This window comes from Sturnus vulgaris, chromosome 19, assembly GCF_052056855.1.
Source record: "Sturnus vulgaris isolate bStuVul1 chromosome 19, bStuVul1.hap1, whole genome shotgun sequence".
In the NCBI taxonomy this organism is placed as follows: domain Eukaryota; kingdom Metazoa; phylum Chordata; class Aves; order Passeriformes; family Sturnidae; genus Sturnus; species Sturnus vulgaris.
This window is the reverse complement of record NC_142261.1, coordinates 2,389,898-2,404,641: the sequence shown is the minus strand read 5'-3', so window position 1 is coordinate 2,404,641 and position 14,744 is coordinate 2,389,898. Positions and strand designations below refer to the sequence as shown.

Below are 14,744 nucleotides of genomic sequence, written 5' to 3'. Positions count from 1 at the left end.
GCTCGACTCCAGCGATCCTGGCGAGTTCCAGACTGGCACCGACTGTCCTTAAAACTGATCCATGCTCCAGTCAGCTAGAGAGGGGTCCTGAGAGCCCCAGGCACAGAATTCCACACTCAGTGACAGTAGTTTCACACTGGTGCTTGTGATTACAACTGTGTCATTCTTCTTAGAGTCCTGAAAGATTGTACTGGTAAACCCTCACTGTGTGAGTGAGAACTCTGCAAAACTAAAGCTTCACTTCCAGGTTTGTAAATAGCAGCTTTTCTGTTGAATGCTGGAAGGCCAGCAAAGTCCTGCACACCGCTCTGGGATTTTCCATCGTGTGGTTGTTTACAGTCACACCAAGTGAGTGCGAAATGGGAGCATTCCGAGCTTTCCGTGTTTTTCACGGATTTTCACCAACTCTACAAAACTGTGCTCAGAGCAGCACTGTGAAGAACAAGATCCCCTGTGTTTTGCTTGGGTTTCATAATGACAGCTTCAAAATTTACAATATTCCAAGGGGGAGGCAGGGGATATGGAAAAAGTCCTGTAAAGATTATTCTTCCTTCAGCACAAGGCACTGTGAGGGCCAGGCTTAATGAGATGGTCAGGCTTGTAGGGCAGCATCATCTATCCTGCAGGCAGGAACCCAGCAGTATCACATCTGGGCACCTGATGTTTGCTCTGCAGGCAGCAGTGATGGCACAGGATACAAAACCCTGGTAAAGGACAAACTTACCGCTTGGCCTCAGACTCTATTTAAACTTCAGATGACTTTACTCTTGGTTCTTTGGCGCTGAGAGTTCACTGCAATTGTTCTGAACCAGGTGTGGCCACAAGAACAAAACCACCACAGTGCTCGGGCCCTGGGCTGACTGTTCAGCGGGGTGACCACAGAGTCGAGCTCCCTTGGAGGGGCTGCCTGTGGTTTCAACTTGTTTGATGTCCCAAGCTGGGCTGCAGCGCTGGAGTTGTGCAAACTGTGCCTCGAGTGAGGCAGCTCCAGCTCCCAGGCTGTGTGCAGTGAGCTGCAGGTCCCTGCTCTGCAGCCTGATGGCTCGGTCGTGTTCGCTGACAGCAAAAGCAGCTCTTCATCACCAAGTGGCCAAGTCACAGAGCAGGAAATACAGCAGAGCCATTTTATCACACAGGTGACATTTGCAAGGCTTCTGCACACTGAGACATAACTTAAATGTGAGCTGCTGTTTTCCAGCAAGGGAGGATGGACAGGAAGACATGTCTGTCTCCTCAGTCCCTACAAGAAGCACTGATGATTTATTTTCCAGGTACAGCTGCCTCGTCTCAGTTGTGTAATACCTGAGACATTCACTCTGTCCCCCTACCCTTTCTGCTCTTGGTATTTTCTCTGTTCCCTCTCCTGGTTTGACTTCCTCACCTCTGCTCCTCCCAAACCACTGGGAATACTGAGCAGCCGGAGTTTCCACAGAGTTTGCCTCCAGCCCTTGCTTAGCCAGACCTCTGACTGATCTGAGGGAGGTTTTCTCTTTCCAAAGCTCTGCGGGGTCGGTGCCACGGCCCTTGGGCGAGGGTGTAAGGAATATTCATGCAAAGTGGGGTGTTGGAAGGTGCTGGCAGCTCTGCCACAGAGCCAGGGGCCTTGGGCCATGCTGTTAAACAAACTTGTTTGTCCCCTTTTATCTGGAAACAAAACGAAATAGTCATCACCGCCTGTGCTGTAACACTCATGGGGACCTGCAAATGAAGAGCACAAACTAGGCTTGTTCCTTATCACCTTGGGTTAAGTCAACAATGAGAAGAATTAAAGATGGCACAGTAAGACCCTCTTTTTTTTTCCTGGCATGTCTTCGATGTGTGTAAAACATTAAATTTGCGCATTAATTTCAATGTAATTAATTGTTGTCAGGCTTAATGAATTGAGTGACTTGGGGATATTCTAACTGTCCTTTACCCACCACAGAGTCCCACGTAGCAGCGAGGGGAAGGAGGTGGGAAGTTTGTTCCTTTTCCTAGAGGGAGTTTATATTCAAATACTTACCCCACATTTCTGGTGATCCAGCATCATACATAAAATAACCACAGATGCACCTTCAAATTGCTGAGTACTAATTTAATCTTCGAGTCTCCAAACTGCTCTGGTGCTACAACCACCATGATCAACCAAATGAAAGGCCTCTGATCTGCCTAGACTGAAAATTAAGCTTTATAAGTCTTAGGTGAAGGCAAGGTTTAACCTCTGTGGAAAGCACAAGTGGTAGAGGCAAGTGAATGTCAGCTTTAACAAACAGCATTTTCAAAGATGCTTTGCAGAGCTGAGTACCTTTCTCACAGGGATTGTAATGAGCCAGCAGCTCCTGGTGCAGAGCCCTTCCTTCCCCAGGACACCCAGCACGCCCCTGGGGCAGTCTGGGACCCTGGCACAGAGGGAAATTTGTGCATTTTGTGCTTTTTGGCATCAATATTGCTCCTTTCTTATCGCTTTGCTACAGCTCCTTACATTCCTGTCTCTGTTCCCCACAACTGCTTCCTGCTGATGCTACAAAGTTTCCCTCGTGCTTTTTTTGTTTCCAAGAGAAAACTGACAGCCATTGATATCCCTCCTCTGTGATCTGCCTTTTCTGGCTAGTATTTGCTGTCTACTGCCCCATCCTCGCCAAAATGCACAAAACCCACCGAATACTGAACAAAAATACACGTTCTCCAGCTCCACCCTGTTGCCTTCTTACACCTCAAAATCCCCCTGGAAGCTCTGGATTGCTCCCCTGCAGTGGAAAGAGCCTTCTGAGACACTGCAAGGAGGGAGGTGATGCAGTGTCCAATGCAGGAGTGCTGCAGCAGCAGCCAGAGCCAGGCCCCAGGAAATCCTCTCCCAGCGCCTGGCCCACATCCCCAGACAGCCTTGCAGCAATTTCAGGTGGAAGCCTGGATGGCTATTCCAGGCTTTCCCCCTTCAATCCTCCCTGACAAACTTCTTCCCAGTCTAGCCCTGCTCCCCACTTGGAGATGGTTCCTCCCAGGGCCAGATGCCGTATTATCTGGAGCGACTTTCCCTCCCAGCCTTGTTTTCCTCCTGCTCCTGAGTCCTTTGTCTGGCTGCCAAGTGGAGCAGCCCTGCCAGGCAGACAGCTGCTCCGCATCGCCGCACGGGTGCTGCCCTCTGGGCTGAGGAGCCGATTCCAGGCCCGTTCCATCTCCGAGGGGGACGCTCTGCCTCGGAGGTGTCGTGTACCAGCAGGACAAAAAGCAAATAGCACCTGTGAAGCTGTCGTAAGGCACTGGGAATGTTTAAGATAAAGAGGCCTTGATGGCGTTCTGGGTTTACCTCTGAGACACAGCGAGTAGAGAGCCTGCTCTCTCCTGCTCTGGCTGGAGGTCTCCCTGGAGGACCACGGAGAAGGAATGAGAAGTTTCCAAGCCCTCAGCCACATAAGCACAAGCCTGGAATCTCTCTAATGAAAGTTTTCCTCTTTGCAGTTTGCCAGGCAAACAAGCACCAGGCACCAATATCAAAACCAGCCCAGATTCCAATGAAAACCAGCAAAGAAAGAGTAGAAATGAAACTGCCTCATTTTGCTTGGTAAGTACCGGCAAATAAAACTACAGAGCCCCTTCAGGGAGAGGAGAGGAGAGGAGAGGAGAGGAGAGGAGAGGAGAGGAGAGGAGAGGAGAGGAGAGGAGAGGAGAGGAGAGGAGAGGAGAGGAGAGGAGAGGAGAGGAGAGGAGAGGAGAGGAGAGGAGAGGAGAGGAGAGGAGAGGAGAGGAGAGGAGAGGAGAGGAGAGGAGAGGAGAGGAGAGGAGAGGAGAGGAGAGGAGAGGAGAGGAGAGGAGAGAGCTCTCCCTGCCCTGCTGGGCACAGGCAGCCCAGCTGATACTGGGGCTTGGGCCAAGGAGCTCCTCCTTCCTTGCTATTGCTTGCAGGAATGGAATATCGCTTTATCCCCATGTTACAGGGCTTCTCTGCATCATTTTTCCAGACAAGCGTGTACTCCACCCTGCCCGATTCCTTCAGTTTGCCTGGAAGGACTCTCCCTTCTTGCCCTGTGGGCTGGACTCCCGCTTCCCTCCCACTCCTGAGCCCTTGAAGGCCGTGCCAAGGAGTGAGCTGGCACTGCCGGGCTGCGGCACGGCCCTGCCTCTGCCTCCCTCCCCGCGCTGCTGCGGGCCCGGGGCAGGGAATACCCCGCCCTTTGGCTGGGACAGCGGAGGCTCCGAGACTTCTTTCATCCCAGCCCTGTCTGGGAAAGCTCCTGAACCTGCTCTGCGTCTGGGAGCACAGGAATCCACAGCAGCAAAGCTGAGTGCTGGCTCACCTGGAGTGATTCCTAGAGGCAGAGCTGCTGTCAAACACCCCTTGTCCATGTGAAATAATCATCCACGTGGCACCTATGAGAGCTGCAGATTCAAATCGCAGTTGGAAGGGACACACTGGGGTTAAACCCCACAGAAACCTTTCTGAGTGCAAAGCAAGTGTCACCTGGCCAGTGTCATTTGCCTGAAATAAATAATCAGAAGCACAAACATCTCTGACCCTCAGAGCCTCCTTGTAACACCAACTGTGCAGCCTGATGGGAGCATCCCTAATTGTTTTGTTACTGGTCATTTGAGCAAAGGAAGTGGAGGAGAGAGTGGCAGCAAAGCTCAGGGCTGGAAAATGGAAATGACTGTGAGGAAAGGAATGTGGAGCTTCACGTCTACTCAGGGTCAGCGGGGGAGAGAAGAGCAGGGTGAAGGGGGAAGGAGGAGAAGCAGGAGGTAAATCTCGGTGACAGGACAGCACAGTCTCTGGAGTGCCGCTGTGGCACGGGCGGCCCCTCGGTGTCTCTGCCGGTGCCATAGAGCCCTCGGCTGGCACTGCCGGGCACGGCACTTCCTTCACTCACCAACCCAGAGCCCAGACACAGCTTTTGCCAGCATGAGTCTGACACGTCTGCTGAGCTCCTGCAACAGGACACTGCTCAGAGCAGAAGGGAGAGCCCTGAAATCTCTTGCCAAGCTGATGTCTGTGTATGAGGACCACTGGTTTGAAGCCTCTGTGCCCAGCCCTGTGAGAACGTGGGTGCAGAGTTTTGCAGTGCCAATTCCCTCTCCCAGTGGAGGCAGTGGGACTTTGCTAAACACAAAATATTTTTAGCAAGCCAAACAATGAAACTCTGCCTAAACATCTACCTGAAGAGCGAGAGTAGCCTCCTGCCCTGGCACACTGCCTAAAACCCCTCCTTCCCTCTATGAAAGCAAAAAGGGGAGGCCATGGGGTACCCCCCAGATCTCTTGGAGTGGACACACTGTGGGTCTTCCCCACGGCAGATGCTGCAGCCTGGCAGCCACCTCGCTATCCCCGTGCTGTGTGTGCACAGAAAGGGAGGGACAACCCCGGATGGGAAGGATTTACAGCCCTGGCAGACACTGGTGATGGGGACAGCTCGGTCAGGAATTTAAACAGTGCAGAGTGAGGCTGAGCCTTGCCAGCGATCAAACACCACGGCAGAGCCACGAGCCCAAGGCAGAGCCCGAGGCCCCAGAGGGGCTGCAGGAGCCAGGCCTGGCTGTGGCATCCTCTCCAGGAGCTCGTGGGTCTGGGATGGGCTTTTCTCTTGACACAGGGGAGGGAGGAGACCAGTGCTGTGCTCAAGCCCATCCTGGGGAGCAGCAGGACTGGGGGGCCCTCACTAAAGCAGGAAAGAGCTTTTCCAGGAAGGTCCCAATCCCAAGAGCTGCCTGCACAGAGCAGCTCTGCCCTGTCCCAGGTTTCCCACATGGAGAGGTAAGCAGACCAGCTGCAGGCTCAGATTGTCACCATTCCATTGCTCCCATCCACGTTTGTATTCCTTCCAAGTAACTTCAGGGAGCCCTTACTCAGGAGGGATTAAACCACTTGCACCCTGGTTTATGATTTAACTCACTCTGGTTAAGCAGATATAAAGCACTGCTTCATACCCTGCAATTCATTGTGCACTTTGCAGGCAAAGTTGGTTCTTCCACTTTATAAACGTGGAAGGAACAAACCAGACCTGGACTTCCAAAGGAGGAAGCTGTCAGCTCCTGAGCTGCCTCGCTGGCATTTTTAAGGTGTATTATTTACATGCTGGAGAGGAGCCAACCAAAACCTCTCTTCAGAAATTTCTCCCTTACTTACAGAACAAAGTCTACTGCTTTGTTAAAATGAATAATTAAATTCTGAGGTTTGGGCATCTTCATTTATTGCTGAGATCTTGGCATCATCACTTTTCCATATTTGGGGAAAATGAGAGTAAAAGTCAATGTTAAATTATGTACAAAACTAAGATTAGTCTGTTTACCTCAGACTAACTCTTTGGATAAAGGAAAACTATTTTCATACTTTGCATGAAATATGCATAAAATATGAAGTTGATACTTTCCAATCTTGATACAGTTTTTATAAACCCTCCTCTCTTTTTTAAGCCCAACACAATTAGCACTTCGAGAATGTTGTGAGTCTGCTCTTTACCAATAAAACCAGTTTAATTAACCAGTAACATTAACCAGATTAAGTGCCAGAATTCAAGTGGATTGAAAGAAAAGCTGTTTGAATCACTAGAACATGACTTCTGCTAGTCTGAGGGATCCTAAAATGGTGTGACAATGAGTGTGTTTAATGGATGTGTTGCTGAAAGGCATTCCAGCATCTCTAGGGGCAAGTTCCAGAACAGAAAAATTAAAAGGGGAAAGAAAAAAAATCCCAAAGTAGCAATCAGTTTTATTTATTTAATAATTTTTTTACCAAAAAAGAAAGAACTGAGTACAGAGACCATCGTGTTTCAGTTTGTAATTTTTGGGGGTATAAATCTTTCTAAACACTGCTGATGTTTTACTGCCAGGCACTCCAAGTGCTGCTGCTCTGTGCAGAGAACAGGGATACAGCACAAGCCCAGGCTGCAGGATGGAGCCTTTCAGCTTGGCAAAAGTTCCCTTTAGGGCAGGCAATAAAAACACCTCACACAACTCAGCTGAAATCCTACGTGGCTCTGGGATTCTGTCACCTCAGACTGTTAAAGTGAGACTGAACAAGTACTAACAGCAAAGCCCTACTCAAAAAAATCAGAGTATCCTTTGTGCAGAGGCAGATTCCCAGTGAGTTATTGCAGGGCTGGGGTACAGGGTAGGTGCTGAGGCAGCAAACACCCACCTCCAATAAAACTCAATATGTCAATGACTGAAAAATAAAACAAATTACTTGGCAAATAAAAATGTGATTCTGTGACTGCAAGGAAGCTGGCATTTTCTTGGTTATCTTCTCCAAGTCAGGAAGAAGAGACATAAATATGTATGGCATCAGAAATGGCAGCAGAAATGTGTCTTTATCCTTCCCAGTACAAATTAAATGTAAGAAAACTCCTCCACAGAGGCCCCTCTCACTGAAGTGATGCCCTAAGCACAGCTAAGTTCAGAGGCACCAACCAAAGTCAGCTCTTACAAAATAAAGTGTAACACACGTTGGTTCAGGTATTGACACTGCAGGACATCACTTAAAATGTGAATATACTTCTGTATTTTGGTTTAGCTGCCTGTTTTAAGTGCACCAAATGCTTTACTTTGAGCTTCCACACAGACATCTCAGCATCCTTCACACACAGGGTGCCAGGTTCACAGAATCCTGCATAAAGCAGGCAAAAAATTTCTTCCACGAGTTTTGGCCTCAGCTTAACCCTGTCCAGCTCCTATTCTTGAATCTTAGTGGTGCCTCAAACCTCTTTTGCTCAAAAGTTATTTTGGGCCAATAAAGAAATAGCAAAGTACAGCAGATCCAGGAAGTTCTCTCCGTGTTTTTTACACCTCACTCTCTTCAGCACAAGCTGTTAGGGGGAACCTGCCTGCAGCTGTTGTAAGTGGGGCTGAGAAACAGCACCTTGCAGCCTTTTCTTCCCTGTTTTTCTCCTCAAGAACAGAGTTGCTCTTTTCATTCTCCGAGGGAAGCAGCACGTGGGGCTGCTCGCAGGGAAGTGCCAGCCCCGAGCTTTCCCAGGGCGCGGCTCCTCTTGTGTTACTTTGTTCCTCCTGCCAGCTCCGGCCCTCTGCGGCCCCCACCACGAACCCAAGGCTGCAGCTGCCAGCCCTGACACCACCACCCTCCCCAGCTCTCAACCTTCTCCTTTTAAAGCTCACAGTGACCACAGAAACTACCAGAAGTATTTTGTTGCTATTTGCAGCTGCACACTTTCTCGCCCTGGCTCTGGTCAGCAGATTTGGCAAATCAGTGAATCCAGGGAACAACTGCACGGCCACAGCCCTGCCCTGCAGCCGGGGAGGGGCCGAACCCACGGGACAGCTGCTGGAAGCTCAAGGGCTAAGTAAGAGACAAACAATTAATGGGATTTCTTATTCATCTCCAACTTGGATGTAAATAGATTATTTTTACCTGGCAATTAAAAATCTGCACTGTTTTTTTCCCCAATATAAGAAAGTTTCGTTATGTTCATTTTGCACATTTAGACATGACAGGAAGCTCAACATTTTCCCAAGAAATGATGCCACAATAGACACATCTTTTCTACTCTCAATCACTGCCATTTTAAAGCACTTTTGAGATAGTCCACACTTAACATAAAAGCAGTAATAGACTTTGATATGATAGAACTTAATTCTAGAACTCTGATTTTTTGGAGCCCACTGAAGATACCAATAAGTGGAAGGAAACAGAAATGTTTCTAGGATTAAAACTCAAGTTCTGAAATTCTGAAATTACTGAAGGAAACAATGTGCATGAAAACTCACATACTTGTTTCTGTGATACAGGCACTAAGAAGTGAACATGCATCACTGAAAGACATTGGGTCCATTTCTCTCAAGGGAATGCATTTTACACTAAAAATATAGAATAAACCCACAGAACATCAGAAGGATCATGGGAGACAGACAACAGTCTTGAAAAAAAAATGATGACAACACAGAACATCTACAATGCACACACACACCCTGGAAGGTTTATATATGCTCTATATATATTTCAAAGTACACACAAGCTGCCCATGTGGCAGGTTGAGAAAATAGGAATACATCTTGGGAAGGTCATGAAGGAAAAAAACCACAGAGGAAAACAAGAGTTATTTACATTCAATAATTCAGTAGCCTTTAACACCTCTATATACAAACAGGCTCTATTTATGTACAGACTGCACTGGGAGCCGAGTGAAGTTATTCCAAACACAAAAGAAAAATACAAAACCCCTTGATAATTCACTTGAACAAGCGTTTACAGGTTGCAGAGATTTCTCCATTTACAAAGAAAATACTACACATGGAACAGAGAACTTGCATCTTTGGGGAACTTGAAGTCCTTACAAGAGGTGTGTGTTCCCAATGAACCACAGAGCCACTGGAAAAAGTGGAATATTTGCAGTGCAAGGTTTAGAGGGGGTTATAATTGCATTTATCGTGCCAGACATATCTTAATAATGAAACTAGTTAACAAGTTATAATTCAGTTGCTGTCAAGGGAGTGTTAGAAAACCCAAAAATTGGGGTTTCAGTTCCCAAATCAACTCAAATATGTACCTTCCCCTTCTACAGCACAATTCCCAAATCCATACAGAAGTTGCTGCCATTTTACACGTGGCACTGCCCCTGTTACCAGAGCCCTCTGTCCTTTATAGGTTTTCTACTAATTTCAGATGTACAAAGCATTTTGCATTTCATTTTGTACAAAGCAGATCAATACCCCACAAGCAGGAAAACACAGAGACCACCCTTGCCTGGTAATTTATGATGTAATAATTGGTCTTTTTTTCCTCCCCAGGAGGATGTTTGTCTCACAGGCAGTGCTGCAAAGGGACACCACTCACTGTCCTTACCCCATCCAGGGCAATTTCTATTCCCTTTTCCCCCAGGCTTTATCAGCAGCTCATGCAAGGAACAAATACCAAAATCCATACCCCAAGCACCGAGTAGGAATTTTTAAGAGAGAAAATGTTGCTGTGGCTTGAAGGCTGTTCTCTTTTTTTTTTTATGTTAAGTTTCAAGATATTACAACAGTCCAGAGCCATGGCTGCAGCTGTGTTAGTAAATGGATGGCAAAGCCAAGGCAGTGATGGTGCAAGGAGCAGGCAAAGAAGAGCAAGTAGAGGAATGGATTTCTGGAACAGGTCTTATGGATCTTGGAAGTACTGTCAGCTTTTCTCCCCTCCAGGGAACACAAGTCCATGGGAAGTTTAAAAAGTTGAAGCAAAATATTATGGTTTGCTCATCAACACAGGGAATATCAGATTTGCTCATCCCAACAATCAAAGTGAGCATACCAGGCTGAGAAGAGCACTTAGGAACTGAGTGTATTGAAATCATTATTTAAAAAAAAAATTAAAAATCACTAATTATGAATCTACCACTTCCAGAACTATTTTACTGAGGATCAAGACCCAAAATGTTATGTCACCATCTCAGATGGCAGAAGTTTCTACAGCAAGTAACAATTCAGCAGCAGAGACAGGGCAGTCCCCACACAGCCTGCTGTTACTGGCAGTTTGGTTCTGCTGCCGTAGTAATCTGTCAACACACTCCTCAAAATCCCAGCCCTGCTCCTGCAATGGGTGCCAAATACATCCCCTGGTGGGTACAGAACACAGGAACAGCCTCCCCCACACCCTGTGCTCTAGTTTGCCAGGGCATCATCAGCTCCCAGTGCTGTGACAGTGCTCAGGCTCCCTTCCTTTGCTCCAGCAGATCCCCCACACCGAGCACCTACATTCCAGGTATTTACAGAGGTGCAGCAGGACACAGGGAGCAGAGCATTTAATCCAGATCTGCATTTCCAGTTATCCCAAGCACGAGCAGGGGATTGATCCTTCCTGACCAGTTCAGGCTGGGGCTGAGGGAAGATTTCACACGAAGCTGCTGGCACAGGGAGCACTAACAGAGCCTGAGGAGCAATAATTCCATAAGGGAACCCCCTTCAGCCCTGCTCTTTCTCACCCTTGAGGGGCTCACCGAGTGCTTCAGAGGTGCCAAACCTGCAGCCATCCTCCTGCTCTGGAACTGAGCCTTCCTTAAAACACACACGGAGCTTTAGACAGAGTTTAGTTCTTGCCTCATTAGCGAGTTCAGCTGAGAGATTTGGGCTGCAAGACAGAAGCTTGGTTAGAGCAGCCTGGAACATGCCAAGTCCTGTCGAATTCCAATTGTACAGACTTGTTAGTTTTTTTTGGAATATGTGATTGCCTAAACAAGACTCCACTTCTTGTTAGTACAATAACTTTTATTTGACATCTACAAGATCATTATCTTGTAGTTTTTTGGACAGGTTTATACAATCTCAATTTTTCAATAGTGCAACCTGTGCAAGCAAGAAATGACAAACATTGTCCTTCACTTTCTTATAAACATCTACTATTATAGGCAAAACAAAACTTACCCATATTATAGATAAGTGACTATTCACATTTGTACATTACAATTTCTTTTAAACAGCTCCAGATAAACTCTACAATGTCTTACAACATATTAAACATAACAGAAACAGCACATACAGCGGAACCCTCAAGTGTTTCCCATTCTCTAATTTACAGCTCAAGTAAGGTTTCATCTTACAAGTGACAAATTAAATTATGTTAATGAAGTAAAAAATATAAGATTGTATGCGAGATGGAAGTGAATTTGCACTTAAGTTTCCATAACCACCTCAGATTAAGGAAATGCTTCAATTTAAGGAAAACAGGCATCCAGCCATCTTTGCAGTACACATTAGGAATACCATTAATACATTAAAAATGAACTAATTTTAATTTAAGATGTTTATCACAAAAAGAACATGTTGTAGACTCAAATATATAACTCCCAGGAGAGAACCAGAAAAAATGCAACACCTGGGTATAAACACTATAAAAATGCAATAACCAATGCTGTACAACTAAGATTGTGTTTCTCTCTGAATTCCTGTCTCGTGTGTTTATGCTGTCCATGCCCGTTTCCAAAGACATGCACTGTCAAACAGAAACTGGGAAGGAACTTGAATGCATGATGTGCAACCTCTAGGTTTCATGCTTTTATAAACTCAAATTGAAGAGAAAAACCCAATATATATTTTCTATATATATACTCAATACATGCATTCGAGATCTCCCACAGCAATGGCATCGATGCACTGCGTTAAACCCTGAGCACTGTATGACAAGATAAAAATAAAGCCTGCTTGGGGATTTTCAAGCATTTTCAAACAAATTGTGGTTTGTAGCTTAAAAGGCCAAAAGTAAAAGCAAACAGGAAGCACTACAGAGAGCATAAGGAAAGACAGATGCACCACCATAAACAACTGCTGGCTTTCAGTTCTACCAACCTTTTTAGATCTCTTTATTCCCAAAGTATTTGAGACACAACTGAACTGAAAAAGTTATATTTCTTTGGAATCTGTCCCTGATTTTTATGCAAGTGATATGCTTTTACAGCCTTTTCCTCAAACACCAAAGTCAACACCTGTAGCTTGTCCTCTCTCAGGCGTTGTTGAGGTTGGTGATGCTCTGGGGGTGGTGCTGCTGCCAGATCTGCTGCTGCTGCACTGCGAGCTGCTGCGACTGGTCGGACGTCGACAGGAGGTTCACGAGGGGTGACACACAATTTGCAGGAATGATCAAACCTGAGAACAGCAACACATCAATGGTTTCATAAAAACACCATCAGTTGTGCTCATTGAGACCTCAGGCTGATGATTCCACCCTTTAATTTATGCAGCATTCAATAATGACTGCTCTGATGTCAGGTCTAATCAGCACAGTCACAAGTCCTGCTCCTCAGTCCTTCACACCCTTTAGGTTGTCAAGCAGGAGAAAGAAATTCCCATTTTGCCTGCTCATGTTACCTACTGTCATGAGAAATCAGCTATTTTTGGTTTTCTAGTCTTACAGGAGTTATATCACCATGAAAGCTTAAACATGGAAAAACCTACTTCCAGCATCCTAGAAAATTGGTATTACAGGAGGAGCTGCCATGATATTGGCAAATCCCACAGGAAGTTCACACTTAAGAAAACATTTGGAGAGTTTGTTTTCTCAGGTCCCTGTTTTGAGGGCTTTGCTGTGAGATTTAGTGAAGAGACAATCATCCTGAAGTCATTCTGTGCACTTTCAGTAGCTTAAAAACCATGAAAACAATTATTTCAAAGGCCTACTATTCATTGCCAAAAGTGGGGGGAAAAGTGGAGCCATTATGATGTCAAAGAACCTTGGCTGGAACAGGCTGTGCATGACATTTCTGCTGCAGTAAATCCAAAGAACTGAGATTAAGTGCTCCAAAGCCTGGCTGAAAAAGAAACTTGCCTTCATTAACCTAAATATGTTGTATTTAGATTTCTCCAGCTGCACTTCTGCCCCTCCACAGCAGACAAGCCTGTTCTCTTTCAAACATCTTTATCCAAACCCAACCACGTGGCAGGCAGTAAGAGCCACTCCCCAGTTAGAGCCAGCCCCTGCCCCAAGGAGCAGCAGAGGAGCAGCCCATGCACTCACCTACGATCCTCTGCCCATCCTCTGTCCTCAGGCGAACGATTTGCATTTTGACGTTTGTGCCACTGACGGAGGCCAGGACTCCTTCAACCTTTGTCCACACGCTCAGCACGGAGCCACACAGCACGTAGTAGGTTCTGCAACGCAGCCCCACCTCACACACCAGCCCCAGGCCTGCCTTCTTGCAATTGCCTCTCCTGCAGACACACAGAAAAGCTTTCAAAACCATTCTGCAAGCAAAAGGAACTAATTTCATTAAAAATGAGACTTGTGGCTGTTTAACATGCATTCAGAGCTGAGCAAGGGCTGCACACCTTGAGCACGTGGTAAAGCTTTGGGAAGGGCTGGCCCAGTTAAGCCTCCATGTACAAAATGACTCAAAGCTCTGTCTGTGCAAAGATACCATCACTGAGGTCACCTGAGAGCGGGACTGTTACAGGACACTGGTATCTGATCAGGGTATTTCAGAAGCTCCAATATTAATCAAACTTCTATCAGTTATGCAGTTCCTCAGGAATTCAGCCATCAGTTGAGTTCAGCCACACAGGAGGCAGCAGAGGAACAGCTGTTCCTGACATCCATCTCCTCTCTAAACATTTCCCCCCAATAACATTTCAACTATCAGACTACAATAACAGAACAAACTAAGGCACTTCAAGCACAATCTACTCCTGAGTCGCTCCGAGTGTAATTTATACATTAACATTCAGCTCATGTATCAGGACTTTAGGGCAAGTGCAGAGCTCGATGTTTTCACTCAGAAGTTGGGTCATTTAGCTGGTCATGGGGCAATTTCCCTTACACAAGGAACACAAGACTTTACAGGAGGGACACAAGAACAGAAGCAGTGATAAACCAAGAGAAGTTAAAGCACAAACACTGACCAGTAGGCGTGGGTGCAGGTGTCTGCAGAGGAGTTGTACTGCTCCAGCCAGTGGGGCAGAGCATCCTCAGAAGGTACCTGCAAGAGTCATCCAAAGTGGGAATAAAGTAAAACACATCAAAACTTACACAGAATAAAAATAATTTGGTCATTATCATGAGAAAGGAGGGAGCATCAACATCAGGATGGTGTAAAGAAATACAGCATCCTACATTATAATAATTTCAAACTGTAAATAATCTCAAAGGAGGAGCAAAATGCTGAAACACAGCAGAACCTCAGAGCTTTTTCAATAATCCACCTGATGTGAGTTTCCTTAAGTTCTTACAAATTCAACACTTGCCAGACCTTAAGGAACTTCATCCTTTAATACCACACTACAGATAATTTATATTTAGAAAAGTTCAGAAATGGATATAGGAATGCCAAAACCATGCTTAAAAAGACCCAAATAAA

The 14,744-nt window shown here is 46.2% G+C and overlaps 1 protein-coding gene across 2 annotated transcripts in view; it reads right to left on the bottom strand.

Moving 5' to 3' along the window:
- Positions 1–11,145: 11,145 nt before the first annotated feature.
- The window catches only part of SBNO1 (strawberry notch homolog 1), a 28,818-nt gene continuing 25,219 nt past the window's right edge, over positions 11,146–14,744 (bottom strand). For both annotated transcript variants that reach the window (XM_014874970.2, XM_014874971.2), the window contains exons 30-32: positions 14,290–14,366; positions 13,409–13,602; positions 11,146–12,540 (exon numbers count right to left, since the gene is read on the bottom strand). In XM_014874970.2, the coding sequence (XP_014730456.1) occupies positions 12,398–12,540; positions 13,409–13,602; positions 14,290–14,366 (414 nt within the window). In that variant the 3' untranslated portion in view covers positions 11,146–12,397. The remainder of the gene's footprint in view (positions 12,541–13,408; positions 13,603–14,289; positions 14,367–14,744) is intronic.